This window comes from Furipterus horrens, unplaced genomic scaffold (genome assembly GCF_987537825.1).
Source record: "Furipterus horrens unplaced genomic scaffold, mFurHor1.1.pri manual_scaffold_1, whole genome shotgun sequence".
NCBI lineage: Eukaryota > Metazoa > Chordata > Mammalia > Chiroptera > Furipteridae > Furipterus > Furipterus horrens.
The window spans coordinates 182,445,975-182,459,239 of record NW_028327171.1 but is presented as its reverse complement, the minus strand read 5'-3'; the positions used below and the strand labels follow the sequence as shown (position 1 = coordinate 182,459,239).

General features: G+C 40.4%; 1 protein-coding gene across 1 annotated transcript in view; it reads right to left on the bottom strand.

The window, feature by feature from the left end:
• Positions 1 to 13,265, bottom strand: part of MYO1B (myosin IB) — a 165,078-nt gene that overhangs the window by 128,943 nt on the left and 22,870 nt on the right. Inside the window, exon 2 of the mRNA XM_090281999.1 lies at positions 5,621 to 5,764. Within this exon, the coding sequence (XP_090138125.1) occupies positions 5,621 to 5,755 (135 nt within the window). The 5' untranslated portion in view covers positions 5,756 to 5,764. The remainder of the gene's footprint in view (positions 1 to 5,620; positions 5,765 to 13,265) is intronic.

Genomic DNA, 13,265 nt, shown 5'->3' with positions numbered 1-13,265 from the left:
TTTAAATTGATATATTATAAATATTATATAAATAGTTCAAATACAAGTGCTTGCAGGATAAAACAACTCTACACTTAGTAAATAACAGATAAATGTGTGCCCAGTTTGCAAGTTCTAAGAGGAAGAAATCTTTCATTTACCAAAAGTTTCAAGAAAGCACGGATGTGTTGAAACTGTGCTCTATTTTTTCAATGAGCTGAGAAGGCCAAATCTGCTCTTGGCATACCACTCAACCATAATCAAGTCTAGGTGGCCCCTTTCATGGGCCAGGGAGTCCCCTCCTTTCCCCACTCAGTCTAGGAGGATGGGAGGCAGCACTGAAGAGGGTTCTTGCTTCATTCAAGCTTGACTGGGTCTGGGTTCTTTGGGTAAAGAAAGGCACATCCATCTAGATAAAGGAGAACCTCCTCCTACTTCCAACTCCAGAAGAAAAAAGTTTAACGTTTAATCAAATCTACATAATCTGGAAGATTACCCACCACTCTTATTAAACAACTCTTACTTCTGGAAAGGGGACTGGGGTAATAAGGTCAGAAAATTACATTTTTATGTCATGTATGCCCGTACTCTGAATTTTTCTCCAAAAGCATTTGTTACTTTTGTAATTAAAAATAAATAAAGACTTTTTAAAGAAAAATTTAAAAGGAAAAAAATATAGAGACCATCTGGGTAGCCAGAATAGCACTCATTTGGACATCTGTATTCCAGCCCCTGCCAACAGGGGTTCCAGCTCTCTGCCAGCCGCCCCAAGCGCTTGGAAAAGGACCTAGTCTCCAATGAGACAGCAGCCCTAGTGGGCACACCTGACGACAGCCTGGGAAGTCCCTGGGCAGAAGGCCCAGCTAAGTCATGGTCAAACTCCTGACCCATACAAACAATGAGATGACACATGTGTATTATTCTAAGTTGCTAAGTTTGGGGTAATTTATTGTGCATTGAGAGAAAACTAAGACATCATTTATACCAAATTCCCAGGAATACATGTTATACCTATTAGGTAGGAATTTTTATGTTTAGATGTAAAAACTGTTTTTGAAACTTCAAATAAATATGTAAATATTAACTAGTATTACTTTCATTTACTTTGCAATATTTTAAATGAAACATATTGTACATCTTTTGAGTATCTTTCATAAAAGCATCTATCTAATCCCATCCTTATGGGGATCCTAAGTCAAATACTAACTTCTAAAACTTAAGGCAACTTTTACTAGACCCTCAAAGCAGTTACTCTTACATCTACAATCAGTTTAAGATCCTAAAATTGGACTAATTCGACCTCTATAACTGGATGATCCCCAACCTGACAATTCAGATAGAAAACAAACTAAATCTACTAGTCAGCACCAAAAATACTTCTTTGTCAGAGAACAGACATCTTGGTCCTTTTGTTTCCAAATTTGCCATGGGCCTTCTTCTCGCCTAAATTGCAGCTTTCCTGTTCCTGAACAGAACCACAGTCCTGACCAGCCTCCCTAAAAACAGCACCATGTCTGGCTGGGTCAACGACATTACAAGTCCACATGAAATCCTGCCCTCAATCCATCTGGCTGGGGTGGGGGTGGAGGCCGGAAGAAGGTCTGACAAAGGACAGAAAAAAGACAGAAAAGCAGCGCTGACTGGGGAATGTCACAACCAGCATTTCCCACCACAGAGGCTGCTAGACTGAACGGCACGTCCTGCAGCTGGTCCCAGCTTGAACTGCTTGCTGCCAAGAGGGAGGAATAAAAGCAAACAGAGTCCTGACCCTGCCTGTTACCCCACAGCCCAACATTCCCTCTATCAGTTCTCACCTGACCCTCCTTCATCTCCACTGAATAGCCCTTACTGCAAATATCACATCAACGGCTGGAACTAAATCTGTCCCAGATGTAGAGACTCTGCCTGAGTATGAACCAACTCAGGGCTTTTTAAACAAGTGTGTGAGCCTACTTCTATGCAAAATAGACAATAAAAATAAAAATTAGTACTCCTGGGGCACACATCTGAGTATCTTCCATAAAAGTACCTGATGCCAAATTTATGCGGATCCTAATTCAATACTAACTTTTAAAAATTAAGGTAATTTTGCCCTGGCTGGTGTAGCTCAGTGGATTGAGCATCGGCCTATGAACAAAAGGGTTGCTGGTCCGATCCCAAGTCAGGGCACATGCCAGGGTTGAGGGCCAGGTCCCCAGCTGGGGGAATGCAAGAGGTAACCAGTGGATGGTCCTCTCACACATTGATGTTTCTTTCCCTCTCTTTCTCCCTCCTTCCCCTCTCTCTAAAAAAAAAAAAAAAAAAAATTTAAGAAATAAAGAAATAAAAATTAGGGTAATTTTATTTAATCAAACATTCAAAACAATCCTCTTACAATTACAATTAACATAAGATTCTAAAATAGGGCACATTCAAACCTCTATCGAGATGGTCCCCAACGCAACAATTCAGATAGAAAGCAAACCAACTCTACCTGTCAGCACCAAAGATAGTTCTTACTCCAAAAAGAGCTGGAGGAGTATATTAGATTGAAACAAACCCATATGCATTAGAGAATAGAATAAAACTCTGAATTACTTGCGAAGCAAAGATTTCAACAAAATATTCCTAAAGTGAAAGAATTTCAACTGTTCCCAGAGTCCCTGAAGCACCTATTTATTCTCTGCCATCAGGACTTCTCTAGTAGAAAAGTGTAAGAAGCACACCTTTGGGTGCACCTGAAGCCTAGAACTCAAACGATAAGTGCTTCTAAGAAGTCATATCCTTCAGGGTGGTGTCAACATCAATAAAGCCACTTCATTACAAAATTCCCCACCAAACCTGTGAGGGGCTTACAGCAGGTGGCCTCCTCAGCCTGCCTATCCCCCTTTTCCTCTTCCTAATACGCTGAGAGATATATTTGGTTGGGTATCCACCCCCTTACACACAGCCTATCTACTTTGGAAAAAACCTGACCTTCCCTAAATCCTAAGAGTAGACATCACTCTTAAGCCACTCAGCTCATTCCAGTCCCCTGGCCACAGTCAGTAGTTTGAAGAGTGTATGTGACTCAAGTGGCCTCCCCAGGGCTTCAGGTGGAGTATATGAGAGGATCACAAGGAATTCTACTTCCAGATTCAGTTGTCTGATGATCCACTAAGGGTTATGAATCCCCTAAAGAGCTGATAATTCATACCTAGCAGGAAAGCAATCCCTTGTGAGAGAGAACTCCATGAAAGTAGGGACTACTTCTTACCTCTAGATATGGGGGAAGTGGGGTGATAAAGGGCAGGATGAAAGGACAGAGACCTCATGACCAGGAGCTATTCACAGGGGCTGCTAAAGCCATGGATTTTAGCCAGTTCATAAGTCTAGGCCAAGGGCCGATCTGTTCACTGACCACCCTGTCAACCATGGTTTCTAAAACTGCGACTGTTCAGCATCTTTGCATGATGAGTAATCATGGACCATCACCGACTTTTATAGAATGAAACAAAGTTATGAGACTATAAGAGATTTTAAAAAACATTGCACCTTCGTTTTCTGTGAAAGAATTAAAAAACAAGATGAAGTAACAGACAGTAAAACATTGCACATCATACTAACTTAGCCTTTGGCATCAGGCTAAACAATTTTACAGCAACCCATGAACAAAAACAAAAGAGAAATTATTATCAGAATAAGAGTCAAAAACAGGTTTCCCAAGGATAGTATACGTGACATGTGAGGTTGCAGAGATGTGATAGTCAAAGTTATTGTACAGTATTTTTTTAATTACAAAAATATTACATGCTTAACAAGTCCTGCTTAAAATTAGAGAATGCCCAACCCTCCAATATGATGAGTGTTTAAAGTTACAAAATGAAGGTGCCTGGTCTCATGGAAATGATAGTCCTAAAATATCATGGAAAATATTAATCAATATGGACTACCTGGAAGCAGAAAGTAATTTTCTGCTTTTGTTTTACACCAGAGATGCCATTCCGGAAAGTTAGAAAATAAAATTATGTAGGGCTGAAACCAGACATTTTGTCTGCTAAAGACTCATGAATGTTAACACTTGGCATTTTGTTAAAAAGGGGATTGTTTTATTTTTAGTGGGCACAACAATTCAGGTATTTGAGTGCATGTAATGTTCTCCTCTCCATTTTCAATTCATCTAGAAGTGAATTGGGCTTCTTAGAGCCAAAAAGAAACACGATCAGCAACTTTTTAGTTACGATATAATTGATTCCCCTTATCTCCATCTCAGAAACCAATGTTTAAAGTCTGCCCTTTACTTGATATCAGACCCTACTTTCAATTAAAGCTGCAGAACCGTAAGTTTTCCCACCTGAAAGTCAAACTGCTATACTTTGAGGGAAGGTGACGCCAGGCCTCACTGCCAAACCAAACAATACCTCTTCCCTGCTCAGCAGCATTTTATATAACATCTCTGAACTTAGGTTTGGATCCAATTATCAAATTAATGTCCCAAAGGCAGTATCCACATATCTCATGTTACTGTCAACCTCTCCCTACCTCCAACAATATGACTCAACAAAGATGAGTTCAATTCCCAAATGATGAATTTTATTAAGAAATTATCCAAAGTTATCCTTGATCATGACTGGCTACCTGGAAAGGAAAGCTATATGTGACAAATAATATGGCTTTGCATATATAATTTTTTAAATATATTAGTTCCACAGAAGTTATAACTGATCCCACTTGTTATCACTCATGACTTCTCCTTTTATTTACTTATATTTCCTCCTACTGCTTGTTCCCATATTAATAGAAAAATATGAAGCACGTCCCAACAATCCCATTCACATCCAGACACAGATACAGTATGAAAAGGGGAAGAACTCACAAGCACGGCAGAATCTATTAAAACTACATACTTCCACCCAATCCATCCTGTTTCCTCCTCAGCTCTGGTACAGAGGACCAACGCCCCGTGTCCTTGGTTTAGTAAACAATACACCTGTACTCGAACAGATGCAAATGTCTGTGCTTTAAACAAATTCCTTAAGAACTAAATATAAATGTATTTTTTACTCATGTTTTAAATACTTAAGGAACTTGATAATTAAAGTAAGTCCTTTATAAAGAATTTTTACAACAACGTGAGATTTCTCCTATTATTGTATTATATTTATATGTTTTCATTTTTGTATATGACATTATACTTTTGTACAGCAGGACATTGACTATTCCCACACCTCCAGAAACCAAATACATATTGTTTATCTGGTAATTTGCTCCTGTTTCTACTAACTACAAACATCAGGAAGGTTCGTATCTTTTTTTGACAATTCCCTGTCTTGCATTCTAATGAGTAGCTTCTCAGAGGTTAGACCGCTAATCTTATGAAGGCATCCAAGAAGATGCCTATAGATTTTAAAACTCCTCCTGAATATATGTTCCTCAGAAGGGAGAAAGCAAGCACTCTGTAAATACCATATGAAAAGCAGGCTCACTTGATTCTAATCAGTATTACTCATGTGCCAAATGAGCAAACACAAAACTCTTTCTGAGGGTATAAACAAATAATTCTGGACTTATAAACATTTTTTTAAAAAGAGAGAGGGAGAGAAGAGTTTGAGGAAGAAAAGCCAGCTCTCTGCCACAGAATACAAAGTCCAAACTCCACACATGACCTTTCAGGCATACTCACATATATTTCATTATGGTCAAAGCGCTTCTTGAGGTTGTTGATGAAGGTCTCCTCATTGAGAGGTTCTAAAAGAACCATATCTCCAACTCCAATCATATTGTCCAGCAGTGACGTTTTCACCTCCATTTTGGCCATAGTTTCCAGCTGCAGAAAAGATAAGAAAAGGGTCAACTTAAATGAGCAAAATTATTTCGGATGTGTTCTTAGCACCACTGGAGAAATGAAATGCTGGTAGTTCCAAATGGCTGTCCCCTGTCTCACAAATGTTATAACCTTCCTCACTATAACCTCTGAGGTGGCTACAGTGGCTGCCACACCACTAGAAGCCCCATTTCCCACAAATGCCCCTCCTTCCCAGTCCATCATCCCAGGCAAAGTCCATGTACAGAAAGAGCCACTAGGAAGCCAGGGTCTTCATTTTCTTCTTTAGACCCTCCCCTCTCCCCAGTCAGAAGCTGAGAAAGTCTAGCAAGAGAACCGAACCCATCCCTTCCACCGAACCCTGCATACCAATGTCAGACTTAAACCTATACGAATCTGCATCCCCAAGATGACATCCCCCAGTATTCCATAATGACTTCCAGAATGCAGTTTCCCACGATATAATGTATGAAGAATGATGCTAACATTTACTGAGTACTTGCCACATATCAGACAGTGTATTAGGAACTTTACATGCCTTAATTAATTTAAACATCACAATAACTCTGTGAGATAGGTATTGTTATCATTAACCTCACTTTAAGATAAGAAAGCTCAGAGACTAAGAAATATTGCTTAAGGTTACGTAAGAGTGAAATACATTTAGTGTTAAAGGACTGAATCACCACTTATAACATTGTACTTGTGGGGGGAACTTTCACTCAGGCATCAACACTGGCTTATAAAGAAAAGTACACACCCACTTGTAAATCAAAGGTTGCCTATATAACAGAATTTGCCAAAAACGACCTCAAGTTCTTAATTCTCATTCCAACAGATACACGACTAAAATAGCAAAATAAAATTAGCGTGCATTGAATACTCATGTATATTCATGTACCCAATACTGAGGGAAAAGTACATTTAATGCTTTCCATTATGGAGTCACTCCGGCATATTATATCTTTAAAGGTTGGTCTACCTCCTTAATACTTAGCAAGTCAAATAAACATCCTCCTACTCTAGTCTAGAACACCTAGTAGGTCTCTGAGAAGCAACAAAAACTACATTTAGTTGGTCTAGGGGAACCAGGAAAGACTGGGAATTATGTCATTCTTTATTATTAATTTAAAATTATTTATATGAATTCAGACATATTTTATTTCTGACCCTATTTAAAGAACTTAAGTGTGCACGGAAAGCCAAAAAAGAGACCAAGAAGAAGCAGAAGCTCTCCCACACACAAAAAGAACCCAATATGGAAATATTTAATACGCAAATGAAGAAAAATAGAGTTAACTCTGTTAAGGTAACTTTTTTTTAGTTTCATGCCAACTACACCTGGAATAAATAGCCCCAGGTATAGCTAAAACCCAACATCAGTAGCCCTAAGAATCACTTCATGCACTTTGAACTAGGCCAGACTCTTTTTTTAAACAAAAAGGGTCGGGGGCAGGGGCCCTTGCCATTCTCTGGAGATGGAGCAGCCAGGGAGAGAGACCTGGTCCCATGCCAAGTCCATGGAAAGACTTGCACAGGAATAGGAACATGAGTGCCCAACCTTTGTCACAATAAATTAACATTTAAATCAAATTTCAAGTTCTCAGACTCGTGAAATGCCAAAAGCACTCTAGCTGCGATTCATTACATATAATTTGGCAGATGAGAGAAGGCGGCTTAGGGATTAAGGGGGGTGTCAACCTGAGATGGGTTTCAAAAATAACCACCTCAAACCAGCAATTTAAATTAAGCAAACAGGCTGAATAGGAACTCTTTGCCCTGGGGTGAGTTCCTGTACATTCAAGTCTATTTATGGAAACAGTGACAGAGAGACAACAGGTCGATGCAGGTAACAATGATTAAGCAGCCAATCTTTCTCTGTCATTAAACGTGCTTCACCATCTTTTCAAATATAAGTTTCAAGGAGGTTTGTATGGGTACTTACTTTTACACTTCTATCCCAACTTTACAATCCCAAAGTGGGAAGAGGGCAAAACAAATGCTGAGTTACCGGCAATCAGCCCAAGTAAGTTACAGACAAGTAGTAAAAGTAGAAAACTCTGAGAACACAACTCTGTTGCCAACCAAAATACAAGAAAGTAAACCAACCGAAAAGGTGATACCAACGTTCATTTCGTCATTCAAGCACAGTTTTGCTTGCTGCGTTTGTCTTTTTAGCATGGAGGCAGAGGAAATGGTGGCACCGCCCTCATTCTCAGGGTAAAAATGGGACGGCGAGAAATCAGTGTACGGGCACTACCCTATCTTCCTATAAGTGGACTGATTTTCTTACTGTGACTACAATCTCTAGCCTTGGTTTGGTTCACTTGGACATCTCAGTGAAATTAGCTGGTATATTTGCTCTACCAGAAGAAACTGATATTTTTTCTCTGGAAGAGCAATGTTTACCATCAGAATGTCAGAATCATTTGCTAACCCGAGATTTCCGTAAACTATCAAAGGAATTCACGTGGGAAAATTAAAGGAGATCGCATGTAAAGCACTGATGATACTTTTGTTTGACACACAGATGGGAACACCGTTCCTTCCCAAGATCCCCAGGGGAATCCTTGTTGTTCTAGGGAAGCCAATTTTATCCCTTGTTCCAGGAATGTAGCATGGGATCTAGAAATAAGACAAGCAACACATTTTCATCTTCCAGACACTCAAGACTGGTCATATAACAGAGCCTGAGGCCTGCAATATTAGGGCTAAGGTTCTATCTATCTCTGTATGGCATGATTTACAGATGTGATACTTGGAACTGCTGGGACCCTGTCTGCATTCACAGGAGGGCTTGTCTGAGGGGAGGGCTAGACTGAGGAGGATGCAAACACACGGGGGCGGAGGGGGACAAGAAAATATCCAAAAAGAGAATTCACGCTAGAGCCCTAATGACTTCACCAACCCCTTGATCAAACTGCACTTGAAGCCCAATCCACCGCACTCAAGTTTTCAGTCAAGGAAGCCAATTGATTCTCCTTATAGTGTAAGCTGTTTGATATGGATTGTTTGCTATTTGTAACAGAGAGCATCTTACCTAATAACAGAAGCTGGTACCAGGAAATGGATGGTGTAAGTAATATGCTAAAGAGCATGGACTGACTGAGCCAAGGTCACCAGGTGGAGGGTGTGAGGACCTACTGTTTTGGACTGGCAAGATGATCATTTCTGATACTTAATAATAAAACAGCTGAATAAACCATGACCTGTTTGTTGTGTCTTACAACTTGGACCTCATGCCTGCCATTTTAGAGAATTTGAGACAAATTCAGACATTAGAGTCTGTGTTGGCTATTTTGTAAGGATTACAAGACAAAGACAAGCACGCTGCGAAACTGGCCTGTCTGAAAGCCAGAGAGAACATATGGTGTTGCTAAGAGAAGTCCTTCTGCCTGGAGGTGAGAGATGTGACCTACCCCAAGCTCCGACGGTTTTGCCTCTGTGGCCTGAGAAGGGGATAGCTCTGCCACCATCCATGATGACGTAACAGCAGGAGCGGTATCACCACTCTTTGCTCCTTACACTTCTTAACTGTTCCCAGGTAGATTCTATTAACCAAGAGCTAAAACAAACTGCAGAGCACCAAGGCCAATTGCCAGGAGTCAAGCTTTCAGATCAAGTTCTAGGTTCAAAAGCTTGGGAGTTGGCAGTATCTCTGCTTTTGGTTACTAGTTTATAGAAGCAAATAAACCTTGAAAGCCAACAACATTTCTAAAGGATCTATACTGCCAAAAAAGTCTGGCAGACTGTGAGTGACTTAAAATTGCTTGATCCTTAACACAATCAACCCCAAGAACTCTGACTCATAAAAAGACAAAAAAAAAAAAAAAAAACCCTGCTAAAACACTGCACTGCAGCCCCTGACAAAGCCATCTTCCCCAGTGCTCACCTCAGATATGGCACAGAAGACAATGGTCAAAGGAGATCTCGAAGAGTAGAACCTCTGAAGAGGGGATAGCTCTGTGTCCAGCCGTGCAAGGAGAGTTGCATGACTTTGGCTGGGGCATTTTGTTTTCATAAGCATAAGTATGGTAAGAAAGGTGCTATGGAAATGAATGTTGGGCAGCCAAAAGGGAAAGCCATAGTAGGCATTTGTCTTTTTTTAAGGGGACACTATCCAGTATAAAGTCCTGTTCCTATTTGCACCTAATCTCACTTTCAAGGAGTCCCCAGTAACTTTGCAATAACAAGTAATCTAGTAAGATATAGTGCCCAATTCTCATTACAGAATTCAAAGGAGACAGATCTGCTCTTGATACACTCCAAGCAACATGGCTTATGCAGAGCCAATCACATCCTCCCAGGACCTGGAGCCCTGGAAGAAGGTGGCAATGGCTGGAGGTTAGACTCAGTACCCTGCAGCAATAGCAGCAGCATGCAGACCAGGTGGTTCCTGCAGCATGGCTTCTGGTAGGGATCCTGCTGCCTAGCCCTCCAGCCTTTCCTTGGTTCCTGCCTGTCTTCCAAGTATGTATCCTTCCTGGCCTTCCAACCTCTCTGCAATTCTGTGAGTCTCTATGTTGTTCCTGCACTGCAAACAACCGAGGTCCCTAACTGGCATAAACACTAAGTACAGTGCCCAACATATAGTACTATACCACTGTTGGATCCTCGTTATTATGTTCAGCCTAACCTCTTTCTCCCAACCTTGGTGACAGCAATACAAAATACTGGGGGAGCCTTGGAAAGAGCCACAGAGGAGCCTGGAAGCAGCATCTCTTCATCTACGGGTGATGGTTTAGCCAACCACCAGCCCACCAACTGATACCAGGTCACTCCATGGCTGCCCCAGCTCTTTCCACCTGCTTGTCCAATGAAAAAAAAACAAAATATATGATCACAACTGTGCTTTTCCCCATCTACTACCTATATTTCAATGTACATCATTTGTTAACTTGCATCTTTTAAGTGTAAAAATACCACTTAAAATATTGAAAGCAACACTTCAAAAATTCCTCAAAATCCAAAAGAATGCAGCATAAACATCCTATACCATCTTGAAATGGCCATCTGCAACCTAACATTTAAATATAAATAGTCCACCCCAGTCACCAACCTTAAATTACAAGTCACCTACCATGTTAATGTCATCTGTGCTTGGGAATGTCAAGACCAGCATTTCCCAACCCAACAGTCCCACACAAGAAATACTACATGAGACAGCAGCACATCCATCCACATGAAGTGCAAGGTCATTCTACTACTTGATATCAAAACAGCAATGCTGAAAAGCTATTCCAAATTAATCATTCAGGCTAAGCTGACATAGCATCCGGTGGTCTCCCATGTTATTCAAAGTTCTCTGGGTACCACATATGAGAACAGATACATATTTTTAAGTTGTAACAGTTTTACTGTAGCATTTGAAAGAACATTCACAAATCAGACCTGAGGCTGCAATGATTACAAGGATCAATATTAAGTTGTGACCATACTTTTCAATTTGAAGGAACTTTCAAAGCAAAGTCATAAAAGCTACTCTGGCAGGAAAACTTAATTAAAGCAGGTAACTATTGCTCTGATAATTGTAAATGAGCCATCGAAAGGTCATTAATGCTATACACCTTCAGGGAGTCTTCTTAGCACACCAGCAATTGTTCTTATCTGACTGCAGTTCCCCCCATTAACCCATTAACCTCCCTGTAAGGAGGTCAGGTGTGCATGATAGCCCCTTTTCTAAGAATCAGCTCCTTGATGTCAAGAGTCCCGCTGTATTCATTTATTTCCCCAAAGGTAGAGCGCACGTCTTGCACAAGGTAGGCATTCAGAGAAACACAAGGGAAACAAGTATGCAAATTTACAATGGACAAGTGAGTCATTCAACAATGCACATTCTCACACTGCCACGGGTGGGCTGGTCCTGCCGCAGCTGACCAGAGGCAGAATAATGACTGCAGCTTCAAGCCACTTTGATCCATTCCTCTAAAAACGTAATATTATCAACAAAGGACAGGAAACAGGATTGAGCTATTCGGCTCCCAAAGATGAGATCACTAATGCTTTTAAGAATAAGATGAGAAACACATTTAAGTAAGAAAACGGGGCCAATGTAGCAAGATTTCATGAACAAAATAAATCTTAGTAAATCCCAAAGACAAAACAAAGGCAAAAGAGGGGCCAAGTCTATAGGATGCGATTCAGTACCTAATAGAATGAGCTAAGTGACTGAGAAAAACTGGAATTTCCTCCTAAATCTTTTAAAATAGCACAAAATCTCATCTTGGAGAGCAGTTAGATTAAATTTCCATTCAATTCAGTTCAACCACCTCTTCAATGAGTCCTGTTAGTCTCTGGGATTGTGTTAAGTGCTAGGGACACAATATGAATAATCACGGTACTTCCCCAATCCCATTCCAACCCCCAGAAGCTCACAGTCCTGAGACAGTCAAGAAATGAAAGAAAATAAGCAACTTTTGAAATTTCAAGTGATCTTTTTAATGATGAGAAGAAATACATGTTCACTATAGGAAAAAAAAAGAAAATGTAAATGAGCAAAAAAAAAGAATATAAGCCAAATTCAACACACTCATTCTTCAGTCTAAAAAATCCTTTGAATTCATTTGAATCCTTATGAAACCTGACTTTACTAACCAATGAACCGACCATCATTTCTGCTTTTAGAGATTTTGATGCGTATATTTCTGCCTTAAAGTAAGAATGTGAACTAGAGCCATAGGAGCTGTGACACTGTGGAGCTACACCAATAATATCCCAACGCTTAAAAATTCAGCCAAATTGCATGGCCATCTGCCCCTCTATTCTTTACTTTACCCCCTCCCCCATATTAGCAACCCATTTTAGCAACAGCCTGCTCACCAATCATCACTACCCCAGGACTATGTCTAACATCTGAAAACATGCTCAAAACTTGTATCTTCTACCATCTCATACCAAAATACAAAAAAAAAAAAAAAGAAAAAAACCCCTCTTTTCCCCCTAAATTCCACAAAGTCACAACTGACTCAGTTTCTCATCCTTGGCCTCTGTCTGTCTCCTACTTCTTCCCCTCATAGCCAGCCTTTTTCATTGATTACATCACCATCATTCCCACCCCCATCTCCTAATCTCTGTTCCCCAATGGGACTGGACTACTCAGTGTTCTCTCTCACCTGGGAAGCAAGGGCCTTCGCAGTGGCCTCTCCCCCTTGTCTGGCCACCACAGCCTCTGGCCAGCCCTCATTCCCCAATCCATGAACCATACTGCCCAAGCTGCCTTTCTAAATCACAATCTGATCAGGTAAGCCCTGCTTTAAATCCTTCCATAATTCTCTAGTGTCTTTAAGGCAATATTCAATGCCTTAGCAGATTCTAAAAAAAAAAAAAAAAAAAAAGATGAAGTCAAGAATTTCCATATGACTCAGTAATTCAGCTTTAGGGTATGAAAGCAGGGATTCAGAGAGATATCTGTACACCCATATTCAAAGCAACAGTCAAAAGGTGAAAGCCACTGAAGAACCCATCAATGAATGAATAGATAAACGAAATGTGATATATACACACA